Here is a 21,037-nt window from a genome sequence, read left to right as displayed (position 1 = left end):
CACAGCCGGGGAGATGATTACCCCCCACAGGGAGGCAGCGGGTGTTACAGTGAGACACGGGGAAAAGAAGAAGCGAGAGAACAGTGTGTGTAGATGTCCAACCCAGACACTGCATGGCTACCCCCCCCCCCCCACACACGCACACGCACACACGCACACACGCACACGCACACGCACACGCACACGCACGCTCACTCGTCACAGGAACAGTCTGTCCCGTCACTGTGATGGAAGGTCGTTGCAGACAGTTTTTTATCCACTTATCAGCTCTCTGCATTTAAATAACGCACCGATGTGACAGCTGCCTGTTGCCTGGAAACGCGTCGCGTTGCATCATCGTAGGACTTCCCCAGAAGAGACCCCTGCAGGTCCGAGCCGCGTGGCTGCAGATCTGTTGATCTTTGAGGGATATTCCATCTGATTCAATCACTGCTTGCGTCCATCTAGTTTGATCTTATTTTCCTGGGAATTTGAAAAGCATTTAAAGGCTTTTCTATTCCGGCCCAAAAGGAAAACGCCACACCCCATGACGACAGGCGCGCTGGATTGGCTTTTTTTCCTAAATCACGGTAGCTATTCCTTGACTTAATTCAGATTTCTTTTCCAGAGCGGGAGCTCTAGTGGCATTTTCAGTGCGTACAGCGTCTGAATGAGGCGTTGGTGCTAACACACTGTTCTTTGCTCAGGAGTTCCTTCCATGTGGGCTCTTAGCAAGTTAACACATTTAGTACAGAGATGCTGAGATAAGCCCAACAGAACAAATTGACCTGTTAAGCAGAATCACAATATACGGTTATATAATTCGCTCATTCTAAGACCTTTCTGCCTCCAAGTCGCTGGCTGTTCATCATAAGGGGGATGTGGGGAATTCATGGCCCTTTTACCGCATCCAACCGGGTCACATTTGACCTTTTCTTAGCAGCAGTTGTAAACAACGAGTCTTTCTGCTCCTCTCACCGTCTCACCTTAACATACAGCTGCTGGAACTCCTCCAGGTTGAGGCGGCCGGTGGGACAGTCCTTCAGGAAACCCTTGTACCACTGCTTCAGCTCGTGTTCATTAAACTCTGTGTTCTTCACCAGGTCCTCCATCACCTCGGGGGTCAGCTTGCTGTTCTGTTTCCCCATTATGCCTGCACACAGGACACACACATGCAGAATTAATGACTGGGTGCACCTTTAAGCGCGTGACCTAAATATGTAGCAGGAAACAGAGACTTCTAGAGAAGCGTGAAGCAAAGCTGCGTCTAAAAATACACTTTAAACCAAACGAGCTGTAGAAGAAGCACAGGAAGCGAGTTGGAAATGAGTCCCCGACAGTTTTATTTCCAGCTCCTGTGATCAGCTGCTTGTCTTGGTCTGTTTCATTTGTAGAGGCACTCTGGACCCTCGGATCCCTCATGAGCAGTTGCATCGCAAACAGAGGCAGTAAAATGTGGATTGGAGGGGAAAATGGGAGCCGCGGCCCATCAAAGGGTTTCCAGCCTATTTGCTTCATACTTTAAGATGCTGAATAGCTCACTCTATAATGCAACCCTTTGGGAAAGGGAAATCATTTTAAAGTACTCAGAAAACCTAAAGCTGTTTGGTTGTTTAATTTCTACATTTCTAATTCATTTTAATTGCCTCTTTTGGTATCTGATGCTGCGGCTTTATGGCTTCCATCATGTTCATTAACCAACCTGTAACTATCATAATAGGCTAAAGATGGTTTGAGCCTCTGCTGAGATGCTCTATTGGACCACCTTCGCTTGTTGGTGGTAACGCTGTGGCTGTGTCTCTGCCCAGGGGCCCATTAGCGCTGCTCGGACCTCAGGCGCATCGCTTGTGAGAGCCCGTTCAGGGTTGCAAAGGAGCAACGGCCTTCCGTCGGAAGTAAAGCGCGGCACTTTTTTTTTTGAAAACGTTTTTCTGCAAAAGCATGTGAGAGGCCACTTAGATGTGGTTTGTGAAGAAGACTCAGCCGGACCCTGGATGCAGCCCGTTGGGAACATTGCCTGCCAGAAAAATGTTGTGTTGTTGTTGAACATCTTTGTCAAACTTAGCACATGGATCATGGATAAACTGAGGCCATGTTCATTTAACACCCAGTTAAATGAAGGCCAGTAGATGTATGTGTCCACACTAAACTACACCATCGCCTCGCTTATTGTCACTGTGTGTGTGTCTAATTCAGATGGAGAACACAATCTATTGATCAGAAGAGAAAGAAAGAAATGGAACAAGCCCTAACTTCATACTGAGCCATCACTGTGCTTGGATCAATTACAATGTTTGGAGGAAATGATACGTGAGGTCTGGATGAGTGTCCTCCATCGACACCAAAAACAGGACTTCTGGCTCCTCCTTGATGGATTCATGAGACCGGTATTTATGCTTTGCGCACTTCCAAACACAGAAAAACAATGTTTCCGGAAGCCTGGAAACAAAAGACTGGAGACACTAAATCCAAACTGTGGACATGTTGTGGACTCAGCTTGGAGTAGCAGCTCCCTTCCTCAGCTCAGTCCCATCACAACCAAACCCGCGCGAGCCATCTGCGTGTGAGGAGGTCACGCTCTGCTTTGCGGTTATTTCACACGCTATCCAACATGAGCTCACAAAACTGTTTGGATGAAGACTCTGCATCTCCCAAATTGAGCATAAAATCTCCATGTATTAATGCGCGCTCCGGGTGGGGTAAGCGCCTCCAGCTGCTTCGGAGGAGAGAAGAAGTGACCTTCCCCTCTGAGCTGATCATCAGAAATGATCCAACAGCAGTGGATCAACACAACAGCAGCTTAGCTGACAGAATGAGAACAGAAATGCCTTTTGTTGAAGACTTATCTCCTCAACATGCAAACACAGATAGGCCCTCCATGTCTCCCTGATACGGGAAGATGAGATATTGAAATGCCTACAAATGTATTGGATTTTTCCATCTTTATTTCTTGGTAGGGATTAGATCCTTTTTGGGGTTTTCCATATGGGGTTCAACTAAATTTCCAATTGTACTCCCCATATGACAAATCCGGAACAAGCATCAGAGGACTTAACAATACTTTCGGCACGACATCCTCTTTCTTATTAATCTCACATTAAAACCACATTAAAGAACAAACTACCCCCCAAAAAGAAGGAGACTTGATGCGGTAATGAGAGAAGTAAAAGCCTAAATCATAAAAGGAAACATGATTACTACTAGTAATAATAGCATGACATGATAAAAGCAGTAATATTAGAAGTAATAGAAATGAGATGACGAGTTGTTATACCATCATACCAGTAGCTGCTTAAGTCTTGGATTATATTAAAATGGGTATTATATGTCTGTGACGTTTGGGAATTTATGAGAGACAGATTAAAAAAAGGTGACTTTTAGTACCTCTGGCTCCAGGCCAAAAGGAAGGGCAACAAAATGTCCCATAATGCAACTCAAAAGGTTATTTCATTAAAGCCCTGCTTGGTAAAAACAAATATCTTTCAATTTTATTTCGTAAAAGCCCAAATCACAAACATGAATCCGCCTCAGAGGGCTTTACAGTCTGTACACGTGCGCGTCCTCTGTCCTAAAAAACCTGCACATCGGCACAGAAAAACCTTCACGGGGAGCAAACGGAGTAAACGTTGGGGAGAGCGTCGAGGAGGATCCCTCCACTGGGATGGACACGAGTGTGATGTCATGTGCACACAATGAACGGCGTCAAAGATGAACAGCGCGTTCAGTGCATCGCATCGCTCGATCTGCTTTAAAGGATTGCAGAAGGGGTTTGATCGATGGTGATTCCGATGATGCTTCTGGCGCCTCGTTTCCAGCTCCCGTATGTGACATCTGAGGCACTCGCCGTGGGTTACGCAACCATGTCCGAGTACGACAACTAAAAACCACACGGCGTGAGCGCAGGTCGCACGACAGCCCGGCCACGGCGTCGCTGTGTAGGTGTGTGTGCGGTGCATTGGGCTACTTGTGCAACAGAAACACCATACATTGCACAAACGGGTGTTTTTTTTAGTGTCTTGGTCCATTTGTGTGCACGTTGCATCCAGGAAATAAAAGCTTAAGCGTTGAATGATTGCAGTCCAGGTAATATGCTGAACATGAATACAGCCGATAGCCGTCGTCTCTGTAGAGATGCAGTAAAGTCTGAGCAGGGAAGGAAGTCCCCCTCCCTCTTTGAATGATGTAATCACAGCCTCTCTGCGCTGACGTAGCCAGCGGTGCTGCTTTTAGTGCATGTTAGTGCACGTCAGCTGTTGTGTGGTCCCCTTTAGCCACTTGTCACAAACTGCCTTTTGAAGACAAACACCAAAGAACCTCAAAAGTCGGGGCTGTTGTAGAGCGAAAAGTTCATATCTGTGAGCTTCTTTTAACCACAAACCTTATTCCAGATCAAAAAATGTTAACGTCGAGAGGAGGGAACAGGAGGTGCGGGGATGCTGGTAAAAAAGTAGATTCGTTGAATTTGTGGTGTACTAAGAGGCAAACCAAGGCTTGGGTACATCTCACACTCTTTAATACCGCCCCCTCGCCACGTGCAGCCGAATAGCCTTTAACGTGACGCAAGTGGCAACGTGGTGGAGCTGCAGAACATCATCTTCCTACGCGCGTTCAAATAGACTCTTAAGGACGGCTATTGGGCTTTGATGGTCAGTGTGTAAAGCCCCTATTTGAGGGGTTCCGCCACGACGTAACGATCCGTCCTCCGTTCCTTTCTTTGTCATGAGCGTCCTTCAGCGCTGGAGCCCAGTGACAGTCTCATCTGTCAATGCTCATCACGCACATCACGCGGCGTTATGCTAAAAGAGGAATGGAATGAGAACCATCTTTAGAAAACTGAACAAATCCCCCGGTAGTCTTTAAACGTGACAACGAGGAGGTTCCTACATTCTGGTTTTCACTGCTTCTGAAGGAGCGGCGCGGTGATCAGTGATAGGACGAGATGTAAAGATGAACAAAGACCAGAGCTTTTGCTTCTTGTAGATAAAGAGTAGTGCTGACTGATGAAAAGCATTGCAATTAAGTGCTAATGGAGGTGTGGGGTGTGGGGGGGGGGGGGGGGGGTTGCAGTGTCACGAAAATGTCATGCGTGGGAACCGGTCTTGAATCCCACCCTGATTATTACATAAGCATGTCCTAAGCGTGTGTTGTTGTGTTTTGACTGTGCACAGACGGCCTTGTGCGTGATCAGCAGATGTCGGTGCTTTATCTCATCCGACGGGCCGAGTCGGGGACCAGATACTCTGGTTCCGCCCGCAGCAGGGATTCACCGCGCTGACTCCAGACCCGAGACCCTTTGTCAGAACCAGACGGGGAACGAGTGTGCAGCTGCGGCAACACGTCAGCAGACAGGTGTGGACTCGACCGTTTTCTACGGCCCCATGAGGACCTGCGAGACCTGTGAGACCTGCCCCTGAGCCGGGCAGGAGGGGGGCTAATAAACCACACCGTGCCATCATCTACCAACGAGGGATGACCTTGAGAGGCAGAGCCCCCCCAACGGACAGGAGCAATGCAGTTCAAGCTTTGCCTTCAGGGAATCTGCTGGAGTTCCACTGTTTCTCATACCTCCATTGTATAGAAATGTGTGTGTGTGTGTGTGTGTGTGCGTGCGCGTGATTTTAGCCGTGAAAGAGCGTAAGGCTGGTGGGTGAGATGCGGTCTCGCCCGCGTTGATTATTAGTAGCCTCATTTGGGAGGATGATGTGGAATCAATAGACCTGCCCCCCCCCCCCCCCCCCCCCCCCCCCCCCCCCCCCCCCGCTTCCCACCCGCATTCCATCCAGCGCGCGACACACACCCTCGCAACATCAGCACCAACATCAGCACCAACATCAGGCGGAATACATCCTCACACCAGCTCGCGCCGCAGACAATCCACGCACGGTCACAACACATCCAGTCCGCGTGGATCGGTGACAACCAGACGATTCGTGTCTGCTCGTTGAATCGAACGTCTCGCCCGTGAATGTGCGCGTGTGCGCCGAGAGTAAATCCAAGCACGGCGTGCACAAAGCCGCGTTTACACGTCACGTGCACGGCATACGCGGACATGATCAATTGTGTGGACTTAGATACTTAAATACGCAAATGTGTCTTATGCAACCAAAAGGCTGCCGCAGTGCAGGTTGCATCGTTCCTCGCTGCTTAAAACAACTCGTGTCCATCCTACCTGGAGAGAGAGAGAGAGAGTGCGCAGTCCGCGGGAGAATCCGGTCAGCTGTCCGGCGTGCTGAGACTAAACCTGCGGGGAGGGAAGCGGCTCGCCGGTCTGCTGCTCCGCCGCTGCTGGTTCGATGCTGCTGAAGCGCCTCTGAGCCGCTGAGCCGTGCTCTGAAGGTCCGTAGGATGCTGCTGCTGAACACACACTGCGCGCACGCTGCTGGAGGAGGACGCGGATACCGAGGGGGAGGGGGGGGGAGGAGGGGGAGGAGGGAGGGGGGTGCTCGATGCTGCGAAGAATAAATATATAAAACATATCACTATAAACGCGATCAGAAGTCCAGCTTTTTCGTATCTACAAATTATTATCTTATCGACAAAAAGGAACTATTACTAAAAAAAAATAACATCCACACAACACAATGGCACGTTAGCCACGTTAGCTCAACACTGCTAGCCAAACGCTGTTAGCTAAACAATGTTAGCTTCGTCCGGCAGCAGCAGTTTGGCGCCAATTCGAGGCTGACAGAAAAACGACCTTATCAAGACAAGAGACGCGCATCTCCGCTCGTTCATTCAGAAGGTGAGTGACTGGACTCAATATATAGTTCGATAACAATTAGACATAACGAGCTTGAAGTTACTTGTCGATGTCGAAAGGTGTTCTTATGCTAAGAAAAAATAAGTTAGCACGAGCGCTAAGCTAACATTAGCTAACGTCACCTGCTTAGCTTCGTCATTGTGTTACACACACTGTAACATCGCGTTAAGCTAAATAGCAAAATGCTGGTCACATGCATGAAAACTGGTTAGTTCAAATCTGAAAAGCAGTCAGCAGCTAGCTTACTGAACTGCTTATTTTTTCTTTTTTAAAAGAAATATATAACGTCATGTTTCTAATATCGATTTTCTAATGTAATACTCAATACAAAGGGAATATGTATGGCTGTTATACTATGTATTACTCTTTTGGATGTGTTATTTTTACTGTGTTATAATTATGTCATAGAGTGCTTGATATTCCATATATAGCTCAGTACAAACGTAACTTGACCAGGTACGATGTGCTGTGGGTGACTCCAAGGTAACATGACGTCACTTTGCTTTCCCAATATGCCTCCTTGTAACAATTAACATAACCTAGTACAGAGAGGACCTCTTTCAAAGAGCACATTTAGACTCGCCGCAGTAGGAAAAGCACATTATGAATTCATGGCGCTGAGCTTTGCTTTCAGCTGTGGAGCCTCTTGCTCTCGGTCACGCTCACACGGCTTACTGGGAGAGTTTAGTAAAACAGTATGAGTTGTGATTACAGGTTAAGATGTCTGATGTGAATGGGGATTGTTCTTTGAAACAAAGCTGGCATTGTCAGAAACACGCACAGTAATTCATTTGTTTTACATTTGGTTGTTAATGTAGGAAGGCAACATACGCCATCTGTATTCTGTATCGTGATTCAGCATCATGCTGCGTATCAGTCTGTTCTGCTATTGGAAACGCACCTGCTGAATATTACGGTGTTGTGGTATGCTGTGCGATTACTCCCAGATGAGTGTCTATAGCTCCTACACAACAGAATAAATGGGCTATTATGGTAATACCGTAAGCAATATGAATTATAGCACAGGAGGTACAAAAGACAATCTCTGACTATTTCCCATCACTTGGTTGAATTCATTTTCAAAGCCTTTCTTAATTTGAAATAGATTACCTTAAAAATGTTATCTACCCATAATATTATGCATTACGAACCTCCTTGGCATGATATCATTGTTGTAATAGAGTAACACCTGTCATGGTTCTCACTCAAACTGTTTTTATTCTCAGGTATTTTAGATCAGAGAAAATGGATACAATCACACAAGAAGATTACAGTCCAAACACTGAGAGTGAGCTTACTTCACCATTTCCCCCCAAACGGCCGAGGACAGACTGTACACACGACAACGGTGGCAAAAGCAGTTTTGCATTTCCGGAACTTGTGACGTTTTGGAAAACCGTCGGCTCCTCATCGTCGACAAGTACCTGGCAGGAAAATGCAGGTTTACTACGCGCAGCCGAAGGTGGTGATATGGAAGAGCAACTACAAGACGCTCAATTTATTGTCATTCCTATTGCGAGCTTGACTACGTCACACACTGGATCGTCTGACGTCAGCTCAATCTCTGCAGAGAGATGCTTCAAACTTCTGGTGAGAGATGAGCAGCCTCCAATCCCTCCAACCGACAAACTCAGCTCCACCGTGCCAGATGATGAAGATCGGGCTGTAGCAGAGACCTGCACTTCGAAAGAAGGCAACGCTGATACGTCCAGTCAGCCTGATAGCAAACTGCTGGGGGAAGCGTGTGAAGACGAGGCGCATGGAAATAACAGTGCTGGAGCACTGGTGCAGAATAGTGCCAGTCAAATCCAAGCATTGCAGGTCAGTTCAAGCGACTATGGGCTCAGATATCAGTCTGGTTGCACTTCTGAAAATGAAAGTAATCAGGAGTGGCAAGAGCCTGGATTCACAGAGACTATCGTATTCAGCGAGGAAGATAACAGTCTTATATCTTTCACTGATTCTTTCTACTCAAACCCACAACGCTCAGGGAACTTAGCACAGATTTGTGAAAATATTGCTATATGTAAGCAGGAAACAGAAGACCAAGTCAATGAGAATTGCACGAGCATGAACTCCCATGAACCAGAAGGATCAATTGTTTCTTATGATGTCGTTTCACTCAGAAACATTCCAATTGAGAGGTTGAGTCTTGATGCTGATGACTTCTGTGGGGAAAAAGGAGAAGAGGCTGGTGCTAAGATGATAGCCCGAGCTCAGAGCAAAACGTCTGATCACACGACAGGGACTCCCGTGCCTGCACAAATCTGTCAAGGGCCTGCTGAAGGAGATAATGATGCAAGTCCTTTCGCTGTAATTGAACCTGCAATCTGGAGTGAAACTGACAGGGAGGAAGAGAAGAGCTGCAACTCAGGGAGCGCTGCCGCCGGTGTACAATCACTTCCATCAGTAAAAGTCTGCACCATGGAAACCCCTCTCCCCCTCTGCGCCCACGTCCGGCTATCAAAGGAGGTTTTAACCCTCAACCAGAATGGAAAGTCAGATCACCAAAGCCTTACGCAGCAGCGCGAAGATGGAAAAGAGGACTTATGTCAGTCATTCACTGAACCACTGGCTGGTTCTATCACCACCAACGAAACGCACAACAACAGCAGCTGTCACGGGGAAACCGGAGTCAGCCATGATACTGTGGGGCATCAGTTGAAAGGGTCAGATCGGTCCGGCTGTTTTCATGTCAGTCCTGAACGAATGAAGACAAAGGAGGTTGAATATTTACAGGCTGAAATCACCAGAACGGACGGGACAATTGAGATAAAAGAAAACGGAGGAATGACAAGTTTTGAAGAAGAAATAAGAACCGGTGAGCAACCAGAAAACTCCCAGAACACAGAAGAAGCAACGGAAACATCATCTGGTAATTCCATCAGGCACCGGGCCGAAGGCAAAACTAGTAAATATGACGACAAACTAACACATGTGGATGACGCGTTGAAAAATATACTTGGATTTCTGTCTGATCACCCCTACAATGCTGTGATTTTACCAACGGAAGAAGCAGCGGGTGAAGAGGAAAGAAAAGAAGAGGCAAGTGTGGGTGCAGAACGCGACATGTACGGTAGCTCGGAGATAGTTGTGGAACGGGAGAAGGAAGACATGCCTGAGGAATGGATCAGTGAACGGACAGAGGGACACAATTTAACCCTGGGGAGTCAACGTGAACAAGAACACAAGCTCAGTTGTGTCTCGGACTTTCAACACACAGCTGAGACATACGTGGTTGATAATAGAGATGACCCTTCGACCTTGACTGCCTTCCCCTTCAACGGACGTCTGCCAGGAGGAATTGACACGTTCGAAAGGATCCAACTCTCCCTGGATGGTGATGAAGACGGCCTGAGCGAGAGCCTTCTCCTCAGCAGCCTACCTGGGCAGCTGCTGACATCACCTCAGCAACAGCTCCATAAGCACGAGGAGGTACCGCAGGAGGAAGAGGAGGAAACATCTGGTCGTCACCCTGAGAACAAGGCAAAGGGCTTTTCAGGCATCTATAGCATGTGTAATGAAGTCCCCGACTGGATCTCAGCAGCAGCAGCAGAAGACATCGCTCTCGTACGTCCAGAGCAACCGGCAAACGGTGGGAGGACTCATAACTCCCCCGAGTGCTTCCAGGGCGACTTCCAGTCCAGTGTTCCCCCCAGCAGCGAGGGTCCAGCCTCTGACGTAGACGACAGTCTGACGTTTGAGAAGAAAGAGCTGTTCAACAAGGTCTTGAAAGAGCTGAACTTGTTTTTTAGCATCAGCACAAGTGATTTCACAAGAGACAGCGGTGCATCGTCCTCTGAGCAGTGTGTCCGTGTGGCTGGAGCCTCGGATCGAGACAACTGCAAAGAAGATCTCAGCATCGCAAAACTAGGATGCTATGGAGACCCATCGCCAGGTAATAAACCACACAGCAGTATGCATTTAATGAATGCACAATGAGCTCGCCGTGTGCAGCGTCTACGGGCCCTTTGCTGCATGTGCCCCCCCCTCTCCTAACACTCCCTTTCAAATAGCAGTTACACAAAGACTAAATTAACTTCTAACAGACACTTTTGTATCCATTCCTCCAATTTTTTCTAGCGTTTCTGGCGGTTTGTCGACAGTTGCGGGCGTGTCCCGCACTGGTTGTTTGGCTAGCTAGTTGGATGGCACCAACGCTTTAAGTGGTACTTCAGGCTCGTAGTACTCTGGTGATAAGATACTTCCGGTTCGCAGAAAACTGCGTCGTCCTGTAGAGATTTAAAATGTCCTTTTAAAAGTGTCGGACCGTTCTCCATTTTCTCAGTTAAAGTGTTTGCATAGTAATACTTCCACCTTTTATGTCATTATTACATTTTGCACACAACAATGTGATTGATGTCATAATCGCAATTAAAAATTGTAATTGTTGGCAGTACTAGTATATACATAGCCCTTTAAAATTTGGTTGGTTTGGATCTCATCATGAGGCCTTGCAATAAGCTTCATTGACACCACGGTGTTCGTACCAGAAAGCTAGTGGCACATGAAAACACGCCCTGATATATCGAACCCTGTGCTGCACGTCTGTAGACTCCGGCCTGGAAATGTGTGCTGGGGATCCAGATGTTTCTCCTACCTGTGAAGGCGAGCAGGAGGTTCCCCTCGGCAGCCATCTGTGCACCGAGGAGACTCACAAAGGTTGGTTTCCTTCTTCAAAGTAAAACTAAATCTCAACGAGTGTCTCAGCAATCAGTGTCTATATAAGAGTGGAACTAAATAGTGAAACAAGTAACCACAATGTGTCTGAGGAACATTGAGAGGATCTGGGTGGATGGGAGCGGTTCCACTGTTGTCAGTGTTACTGCAGCGTGTAGACTGATAAAAGGTCAGCTAGGTGAAGTCAATAAGGAAATACAATTATCTATTGATCCATCTTTTAAATTGGCACAGCTTGCTGCAATGGATGTTCAAATATTAATTCCCCCTCCTCAATAATCTCCAGGGGGAGAAAAACAACACAAATGGCAACAAATAAGACAGAATTAGCTCATCCCTCCTCGACATCTCTGACTGTCAATATTTTCCTCCCAGAGCCCCCGCAGAGGAAGAGATGGTCTCCGTCCTTCCCGGGTCCCCCTCTCCTGGAACAACTGGGCTACAGTGAGTTCTAATTAGAGAGGCTGACAAAAGAAGAAAAGCGCATTTGAAAGAATGTGGGCTCAGAACAGTCATTTCTTCCAAGATATTGAAATATAGGAGAGAAAAGGAGCTCTAGTCTCTGTGCATATTGTCGTGATTAGTGCACAGTGCTCTAATGATCTTTATTACAATATCGTGAGATTAAAGCAAACTGAAAATGGCGGAACAGACGCGTCCCAAAGAAAGGAATATGAACACTATGAGAACAGACGCCGGTTAGGAGCCCAGGTGTGTCTGATGAAACTGTGAGTCGTCGTCGTTTTAACAAGCTGCAGAGCTGGAGTCACTGTGGGGGGATAACTGTCTCACAAAGCCGGGCTTTGTGTGTTTGCAGGACAGCCGGAGCAGACGAGGCGGCTGGAGCCTCTGCGAACATGCAACCGGCCCATCCGGGTCGGACTCTCAAAGAGAGCCAAGACCAAACACCTGCACCCCCCCCCCTGCCGGGGGGCTTCGCTGCCTTAAACAGGACGGAGCGACGAATGATGGCTGTTCATGTGTTGTGTTCTCTGCTTCATCGCTCTCCAGGCTCCGGTTCCTGCTTCTTTATCCAGGTTATACGCTAATAAGCCAGATGCTGCTGCCAAGTAAGGAATCCTGCTCTGTGTCCACATTGTCCCTGCTCAAAGTAGTATTCTAGTTTTCATATCTTCCCCAATTTTTATGCACTGATCTATTTATATATTTATGTATTTATTGGCTTTCTTTCAACCCAGATTAGGGTTGAAAAAAGCACATATATGTTATTAGGGCAAAACTCAATTCCTAGTTCTTTGAATTAGTTGTGACGTATAATCGTTTGCTGTCTGCTGTAACGTCTTCTCTGTGCAACGTGTTCCGTGGAACGTCACTGCGAGTTGAATGTGAAAATAACCAGTTCCCCATTCAATTAAATACTGTACTTGCATACAAACGTGTTTTTAATATATATATATACACATGACTCTTTTGGCAACACATGAATTAACATCAATGAGCTGGTTCCAAATGAACGTCTCCAGTCGCTGCTCGGGCTCCGAGGCGGTCCGGCTGACTAGAAGCTCCCAGGTGGGCGATGGACTCAGCTGTTGTGGTAAGTGGTAAGAGAGCTATTTGGTCTACCTCCTGAATGGGAACGGGGGGGAGGTTGGTTGTTTGTCCTCACGTGCGCGGGTGAGACAGATCCAGGGACAGTAGTGAGGAAAACAACAGGACAGCAGCCATGTCAGTGAACAATGGATCCATGTTCCCTTCACTGGAAGTCCTCTTTGTAAAAGAGCAGAATGAAAATGCAGAAATGACATCACACGATTCTTTTATCTGTATAACGACTAATTAGGACTTCTTCCCCTGCTGGAGCCCCGCAGGGTATTTTACCAAAGCAATTTGAGTTTGTTGTATTCACCGATGTTTCCCACGACTTTGGAATAACATTCGTGTCCCGATCACGTCTGAGATTTTTCTGGTGTATAATTTAGGTTCAGTGAGCAAGTTGCCTCAGCTGGCAGCCCGATCAAAGGAAACACAGAGGTATGGCTTTCCAAAATAATTGGATTCTAGTGGAACACTTTGAATGTGGCTGCAGCCTTGTGGATTTGATTCATCCCCAGTAGATAATGGCTCAGTCACTGTTAGTTCTGCCCGGTGGGTTGGCCTGTTTGAAATGGACATTTTTTAACCCCTTTAGCTGAAAGCATACTTCATTCAACCATTGGTGATCATTTGTATTCCACTACAATTGACATTACTCTAAACACGCCATGTTGCGTGTACATCTGGAACATGTTTCCTCCATTTGTTGTCTTACTGCACACGCACATGCCAGTAATCTTCCGGGTTTTAGTTACAGCTCACTTGAGGTGCAGTGGAGGGTGTCTCCTATGCACCATTCTTACATAACAGTCGCATTTTCAAACTATTCCAACAGCATTAAAGTTAATGAGCCATACTATTATTACAAGGACGCCTCTGCTGTGTGTTCTTGTCTGCATACGTGGGCACATTTCACAGGAGCTTTTGTGAATTTTGGAAATACAGCGACTGCTTCTGCTAATGTAAGAGCGTCTTGTCTACAATAGAATGAATAATACATTAGTTTAAGTCATTTTCATGAGATTGAGTATTTTTTATAAGTATGTAGTCTATTATTACCATATGCTCGTGAAATGTTTCTGATGTCTTCCCATGCAGTCTTTGTTTGACACATCTGTAGCGCGGGATGGAGTTCTGCACTCTGCACGTCTACCGCCCTCCTGCAGGGGGGGTCAGTGCCGGTCTGCCTCAGGGATCCTAAGCAGGTGAGACATATTACTCACAGGTTTCACAGATAAACAGCACAGAAAATACTTTTTAGTCAATACCAGACAAGAGAGGTCAGGATTGTGACCTTTGAGCGGACCAAACACCTGGAGACGAGTCGTGAGAAAGCCGTGGTATTGAAGTGTTTGAGGTTAGAGGTCTGATTGTAGAAAGGCGAGCAGATGAGCCCAGACGGGGGGGGGGGGAAAGCATCGCCCCGGGTCCCCAGTAGACATTTGCCCTGCTACACAGCCAAGGCAGCGGAGGGTTCGTCTTGGCCCGTTATTGCCAGATGTGATGTTGAACTGGTTCCTGGTCTCTGTCTAACATGAGAGACACGTTGCAGCTTTAGAAAGTGAGGACACTTTGAAGGTTCCAGTGGAGCCACAAAGTTCTTACGAAATGACTCATACACCCTTTTCTCTAAAGCTTCACTGTGTGATTCACTTATAATGATCTGCAGGCATTGGAGATGTAGAACAAAACTAGAAACAAAACCTGCCAGGGATTTATATTCCTTTGTTATTCATGTTCCTGTCATCACCAATATGAAGGGGATTAAGCACACACTTGTTTTTTTTCATTAGGCGGGATGGAACACAGCGTTTGTTGTTGTAATGTTGTAAAGCTCATGCAGAGACCTGCGTATTGTTCTCCCTTCATGCCAGTTGGATCATTTGCGTGGCTCCTCTGTGGAGGAGTCACCGTGGCCTATACTTAGAAAGCCTGTTACTGCAGAGCGAGAGGATAATTAACACAATTTGATTTCAATAGCAAGCAAGAACAGCCATTTTGCAGCTTTGAACATCTAGTTTGTCACTGGCCCAGGTCTCCTGCAGACGGTGAAAATAAGCGCTATACTGACATCCATCAGCAAAAGATGATGTCATATATTCAAAAAATGTTGATTCACCTGCAGCTGTTTCTTCTTCTCCAAGTGCACAGCGCAGCCTTAAGATGTCTGTCTGTTCACTGTGGTTCATCTCAGTACATCATTCGAAGGGGAAACTGTGGAGGCAAAGTGTCTCTCCACCACCAGCACACACACACACACACTGCGCCGGTATATGCTGCCTTTTCCAGATCAATAGCAATCATTAGATGATTGACTCAGACTAAAAATACACAGGAGTATCTATCGCCTCCGCGCTCTACTGAGTTCTCTGCTGGATCGTACCGGCGTGAAAACACTTTGGGTTGTACGAATGCTATTTCATGGATGCTTTCATCGTGAGTGCACGACACGCCGCCGTAACAGTACGTGGGGGTGTCGCTGATGGGGGTGAGGGGGCGTCCTGACGTTTTACTACAGTCAAGCTCTGCACACAAAATGTTGAACAACGCTGCTCCACAAAGAAGACAAACGGTTCACACTGGCCACCATATGTTGTCCTAAAGATTCAAGAGATTACTGGGACCTTTGAACTCATCAGAACGATGTCCTAAATCCCTGCTGAGCTCAAGTCAGTGTGAGTACAGCAGGGTGCAGTAAATGGAGACTTTAAGGACCTACTCATTGATTTTTCTATCATTGTTATCATCAAATTATTGTTCTTCAATACATAAAGATCATCGTGGTTTCAGTACCAACATTATAACTTTGATTCAATAGCTGCCTGTAGCTCAACACTGCCAGTGTTTTGGATGGAGTGGAATTCTGTATCATCAGTGTTTTAGCTTTGTAGGCCACACCATGAATCATCATTAGGTCCGCTGACATCCAACGCTGTTCTGGGCATCAGGGGAATGTGCTGCTGAGCGATGAGGTGGCTGCTTATTCCACTGAGGTGGAGTCCAGTTGAGTGCGTGGAGCATGAATCAGGGCCAGGGCCAATCGGCTGTAAGAACGTGGGCGGGCCTTGTATTAATGGCCTGAATTAACAAGTGCCAAACTCTCACTTAATTACGTACCATGCTGCAGTGCCGTTCCAATCCACCCACACCGACACTGGCCTTCTGAATCCCAGCTGTCTCCAGATTTCAGGGTTCAAGCTAAACGCTCCACATTGCGATTCAGATATGCAAAATAATAATAATAATTCATGCCGTTATACATTTTGCATTTTCCAAGACAGCTTTGATTGACACATACGGTCTCCAAACTCAATACAGACTGATTAACCTGCTGATATTGGACCGGTTTATTAATCTGAGGACTAGCAGGGCAATTTGTTGCCTCGTCTGAAATGACTGCGGTTTGTGCCGTTGGTCCATTTGAAAACATTAATATTAAAAGTCACTCTTAATAAGAGGGAATCTGTCCTGGAACAGCTTGTGTGGACCGACTGCCATAGACACGTTCTCATGTTCTAAATGGGGGAGCCTGGTTCTGGATAAAGCATGTCTGGCTTCTTCCAAGCAGACGCTGTCTGCCATCTTACTCTCCTATATGCTCCGTCACAGCGAACATTTCCACGGCCCTGAACGGGTCAAATGACAGATCTATTTATTGTTGGAAGAGTTGGTTTACCAACAGAAGATCAGTGTGCAAGCAAAGTATACAAAGGAGTTACGAGCTCACGATCAGATTCGTGCCTCTTCTCCTCGCACGCACAAGTGGATACTCTTTGAGTCCTCATTAATATGCCGAGCATGCTCCTCATTTCCATTGAGTTATGTTTTTCTTGTGAACAGCCCTTGACTCTGTGTTCTCTATTGGAGGAGATCACAGGATTTGATCTGAATTCAAACTCGTAAATTACTTTTATGGACATTGGGTTATTGCATGACCAAATACAGCAGAGAGAAATACAAATATTGTCCAAAAGTAACTAAACTAATAATAGTGGTAATGGTTGCGCTCCTTTGGTGCCAACCTGACGACCTGCTTGCGTTTCAATCTGTTCTCTCCTCTTTCTCTGCTTCTATCTCTGCTGCCAAAAGCTCTTCAAAGGCTTCAAGGCCGTTCCACAGAGACTGCTCTCCTTGCTGTCTCAGAGCATCTCCACACTGCTAGAGCTCCTGTCTCTCCTCTGTCCTCATCCTTCTGGACCTCTCTGCTGCATTTGACACAGTCAACCACCAGATACTTATCTCCTCCCTTCAGGAACTTGGTGTCTCAGGCTCTGCTCTCTCCCTTCTCTCGTCCTACCTCAACGGACGCACCTACCAGGTAACCTGGAGAGGATCTGTGTCGGAACCTTGTCCTCTTACTACTGGAGTTCCTCAGGGTTCCGTCCTGGGTCCCCTCCTCTTCTCGCTCTACACCAACTCTCTCGGCGCTGTCATTCGCTCGCATGGCTTCTCCACCCACAGCTACGCCGATGACACCCAACTAATTCTCCACCAACTCTCCCTGACTCCCAACATTACAGCAACAATACGATCCTTTAGATACTCGCTCTACAACATCAGGAGAAAACGTCCTCTCCTCACTCAGAAGGCGGCGCAGATCTACAGTCTGAGGCCATTGTTATAAAGAGAGAGCCAATGGAGTTAATGCGTTTTTCCTTTTTTCTCAAATCCAACGTGGGCGGATGCGTGGTGGTCCGGTCTGAATCGCTGCTGCCTGCTCAGAGCCCACGATGCCTCCAGGATGCACTCTGTTCGCTATCGACTTTCTTTACTCAGCCACTTTGTCCAGCATATGATATGATCAGTTCATCCTGGCTGTATACATTTCTGCTAGTCGGCCTTGTTGGGACCTTTTGTGTGGAGCAAATTGCTTTTTGAAAGTTTTTGACAGTTTAAACGACAATAATAAACTCAATCTTTCTGTAAATTGATATTTGTATAAAACTTACTCACATGGTGTAGATATTGTCACTTCATCATTTGCCAAAGACGACTGAAATGAACCATGTTGTCCTCCTGCGCTGCTGGTTTTTGTTACCTTGTTGGCTACAAAATAAAAGCCTCCGGCTTTGTTTCATATTCACGTCTTTTTGAGATGCCAAGTAGGCTCCTTGATGACTGCAGGAGGGACTGAAGCTAAAAGTCTGCCTGTACGTGCTCACTGATTGGCTACACGCGTTATACAAAGACTGCTGTGTCCTCACCTTTGCTCCGTCCCACAGTCCCCTGCAGGTGGTCCCGGGGGACAGTGATGGTGACCAAAGGTTTGACCTCTGCAGGAGAATTTGTCAATGCGCTGACCTGAGGTCAGCCGTCTCCGGGCCTGCAGGGTTCGGCTGGTTTGTCACTGAGGGAATCCTCCAGAAGCAGCCACACGTCCTCAGAAGCATGTTGATGTTTTTAGAATCAACGCACGTCTCGACACAGAGGCTGATAAACCGCTGTGAAATACCAGGGAAAATGGAGACAGTGCTACCGCCACGTTATATTAATACTATGGATTGTGAGGTGGGAGACAAATGTGGTTGATGACCAGAGAAAGTATCAACGCACTGAGAACAGAAAAGAGTGGACCGTTCTAATCTTTGAACATGTTCAACAGATCGATGCGGTTCACACTGTAATGTGACGTAATGCAGAGAGTTAAACTGAGATTTAGACGTTCCCCTCCTTTTTCCCTCCCTCCTTTTTCCCTCCCTCCTTTTTCCCTCCCTCCTTCCCAGACAGACGACCAGGAGGGAACCGCTGCTGCAATGCAGCAAAACAAATTGTGAGAATCTATTAAGCTTTTGTGATTGTCTCCTTGTTTGTCTTTGTGGCTCCGTCGGGGTTCGACATGAAAGACGCTCCGAGTATTGGAAGATAAAATCAACATGCAGCGTATTTTCACTTCATGTGTCTTTAGTTGGTCATAAAGGGATCTGAAGGCCATCATTTAATTGTTCTGGACACCATTTCAAACGGTGCGATGTGACTTCAGCTGCCGTCCACACGAAGGTCGTCCTTTGCTCACGTCGGCCACCTGCAGCGTCCACGAGGGTTGTTGCACAAACAACGCTGAATGCAATGCAGACAAAGACGTCTCTGGCTCACTGGACAGGGAAAATAAAGCGCGATGTCCTTCACCCTTTCCACAGGGCACATGGTGATGGGACTAATGGACGGCTCCAAAGTGCTTTGGGTTCAGGGTGACAGGTTCAGACTCTCCTTATTCTTTGTAAAACCGAACACGTTGCAGCTCCAGGACAATGTTTCACACTGCGTGTCTGCTTGTGAACATAACTAAACACTAAAATAAGAGTAAATTAACCGTAAAAACACCAGTAAACATTTCAAGCAGTTAAGAAGCCACTAAAATGACTCAATATGTCGCACACAGAGTCGAGGACATCGATCGAGGGAGCGTCTCCTGGTATCCTGGGTCCCGGACTGTGAGCTCTACCAGGTGGTTGCTGGCTTGTTACAAAATGAGCACAAGCAATTACTTGGCACCCACATTAAGTGGCACCGTTTACCACATCGTTTAAACGACGAAGGCCGTTGGAGGCAAACAGGCACAACTACTATTGTACGAGCTGCACAGTGATTATTCACTCAGTGGGGCAACAAGCTTCCGTCTCCGGGCTGCGTTTCAGCGCGTGAGGGATGGATGGAGGGTGAGGCACTGTTCATCTGAGGTTGTCGTGGTCGGTGGTGAATAAGAGTAGATGGCACACGGCCTGTTACCATGGCAACGAGTCCCACGTTGACGGGCGGAGTGAAATGAATTCCAGTTATTCTCTCGTTTTTAACATGTAAATTCCTCTCCCTCGTTTTTCCTCGGCTCCTCTTACTCACATGTATATATATATAATAATAATATAATATATAATATGTGTGTGTGACGCGCTGATGGCTGATGATTCAGGAGGAGAATTGATGCTTATGTTCAGCTAACACGTTGTGTTTAGCCGCTGGATGCAATCACTCAGCAGCTCGACTCAACTATTGTCATGGATTATTTGTTGTGTAATAAATAAAACAACATTTAAAAGTTCCTCTGGATCTTTGGTTTTGATTTAGGATTTAACTGGCTTATATTTCCAGACGAATTACATATCGGAGGGAGGCTGAAATACAGTATGTGTAGATAATACACTAATTGGATAACTATACAAAGGTTAGTTTTAATTCATCATCTGTATTAATGATCTAAATTAAAGATAAATAGTTTAAAAAACTCAGATCGTAGGCCTGGTAATGATTGCTGATCCAATACATAATGTAGATATGTTAATATGGCACAAGGCCTGTGTAGTCTGAGACACAATAAATGACTCATGTGCCTTGATGTAAAACGTAATATCTAATAAGAGCAGCAGGAGGGAAAGAAGTTTAACTAAACAGTGTCTAGTGGTCTCAGCATCATTAGCGGGTTGTAACATTCTGCACATGGCTGCAGAAATCAACACAACATGAATCCCTTCATTCATCGGGACGGCAGCATCGAAACGTATGACTAAGGAAGTAAAAAAACAATATCTCTTTTACTTAAATGAAAGAGCTTATTGACAGCAGCTTCAAGATGAACGCAAACAATAAACACGATGGGATGGAAATGTTTGCCCCTCTGCTTCGCCTGGAACTCTCCCAGTAGCTGCTGTTGACGGAGGATGTTCGGCGGCTGAAAGAAAAACACAATGTGGAGCAAACGCAAACACAGAGCGAGCGGCTATCTTAAGCCTCGGCTGCAGATCCGGCCGCAAGAAGGTCCGATTGATTCCCGATGGCGTTTACCAAAGGATCCTTCTAAGTCCATCCGCAGATGGGTGTGCATGCACGCCCGCCTGCCCGGGAAGCTCCCGCAGAAGAGAGCTACAGGGGTGTGGATGTGTCACCAAATGAAAGCATCACTGACTCTTGCTCTACATGTTAGTTAACCTGGATAACATGTTTTGCTAGCGTGTTATTTTATAATGGCTGATGAAAATAGGAGTTTCTCTCACTATGTACACGTGCACACTTATAGGGTCTGCGTGTGTTGATAGAGAACAGTAACCACAGGGACCACATCACTGGGCTACA

At 46.6% G+C, this 21,037-nt stretch overlaps 2 protein-coding genes and 1 long non-coding RNA gene across 3 annotated transcripts in view; 2 read left to right on the top strand and 1 right to left on the bottom strand.

Moving 5' to 3' along the window:
* The window catches only part of vsnl1a (visinin-like 1a), a 20,347-nt gene extending 13,516 nt beyond the window's left edge, over positions 1 to 6,831 (bottom strand). Inside the window, exons 1-2 of the mRNA XM_040160492.2 lie at positions 6,149 to 6,831; positions 966 to 1,132 (exon numbers count right to left, since the gene is read on the bottom strand). Of these exons, the coding sequence (XP_040016426.1) occupies positions 966 to 1,127 (162 nt within the window). The 5' untranslated portion in view covers positions 1,128 to 1,132; positions 6,149 to 6,831. The remainder of the gene's footprint in view (positions 1 to 965; positions 1,133 to 6,148) is intronic.
* LOC120808233 (uncharacterized) lies at positions 6,371 to 12,809 on the top strand. The gene is made up of 5 exons (XM_040160959.2): positions 6,371 to 6,721; positions 7,966 to 10,637; positions 11,294 to 11,401; positions 11,795 to 11,863; positions 12,237 to 12,809. Exons 2-5 carry the CDS (start codon positions 7,985 to 7,987, stop codon positions 12,365 to 12,367), a joined length of 2,961 nt encoding a protein of 986 aa, XP_040016893.2. The 5' UTR covers positions 6,371 to 6,721; positions 7,966 to 7,984; the 3' UTR covers positions 12,368 to 12,809.
* Positions 12,810 to 13,758: 949 nt separating this feature from the next.
* On the top strand, positions 13,759 to 20,009 carry LOC144389424 (uncharacterized). Its single transcript, XR_013453462.1, has 2 exons — positions 13,759 to 14,178; positions 19,353 to 20,009. It is a non-coding gene; the product is annotated as an uncharacterized LOC144389424 (long non-coding RNA).
* Positions 20,010 to 21,037: the final 1,028 nt, after the last annotated feature.

This window comes from Gasterosteus aculeatus, chromosome 18 (assembly GCF_964276395.1).
Source record: "Gasterosteus aculeatus chromosome 18, fGasAcu3.hap1.1, whole genome shotgun sequence".
NCBI lineage: Eukaryota > Metazoa > Chordata > Actinopteri > Perciformes > Gasterosteidae > Gasterosteus > Gasterosteus aculeatus.
Note: the sequence above shows the minus strand (reverse complement) of the source record. Positions and strands in the feature narration are given on the sequence as shown.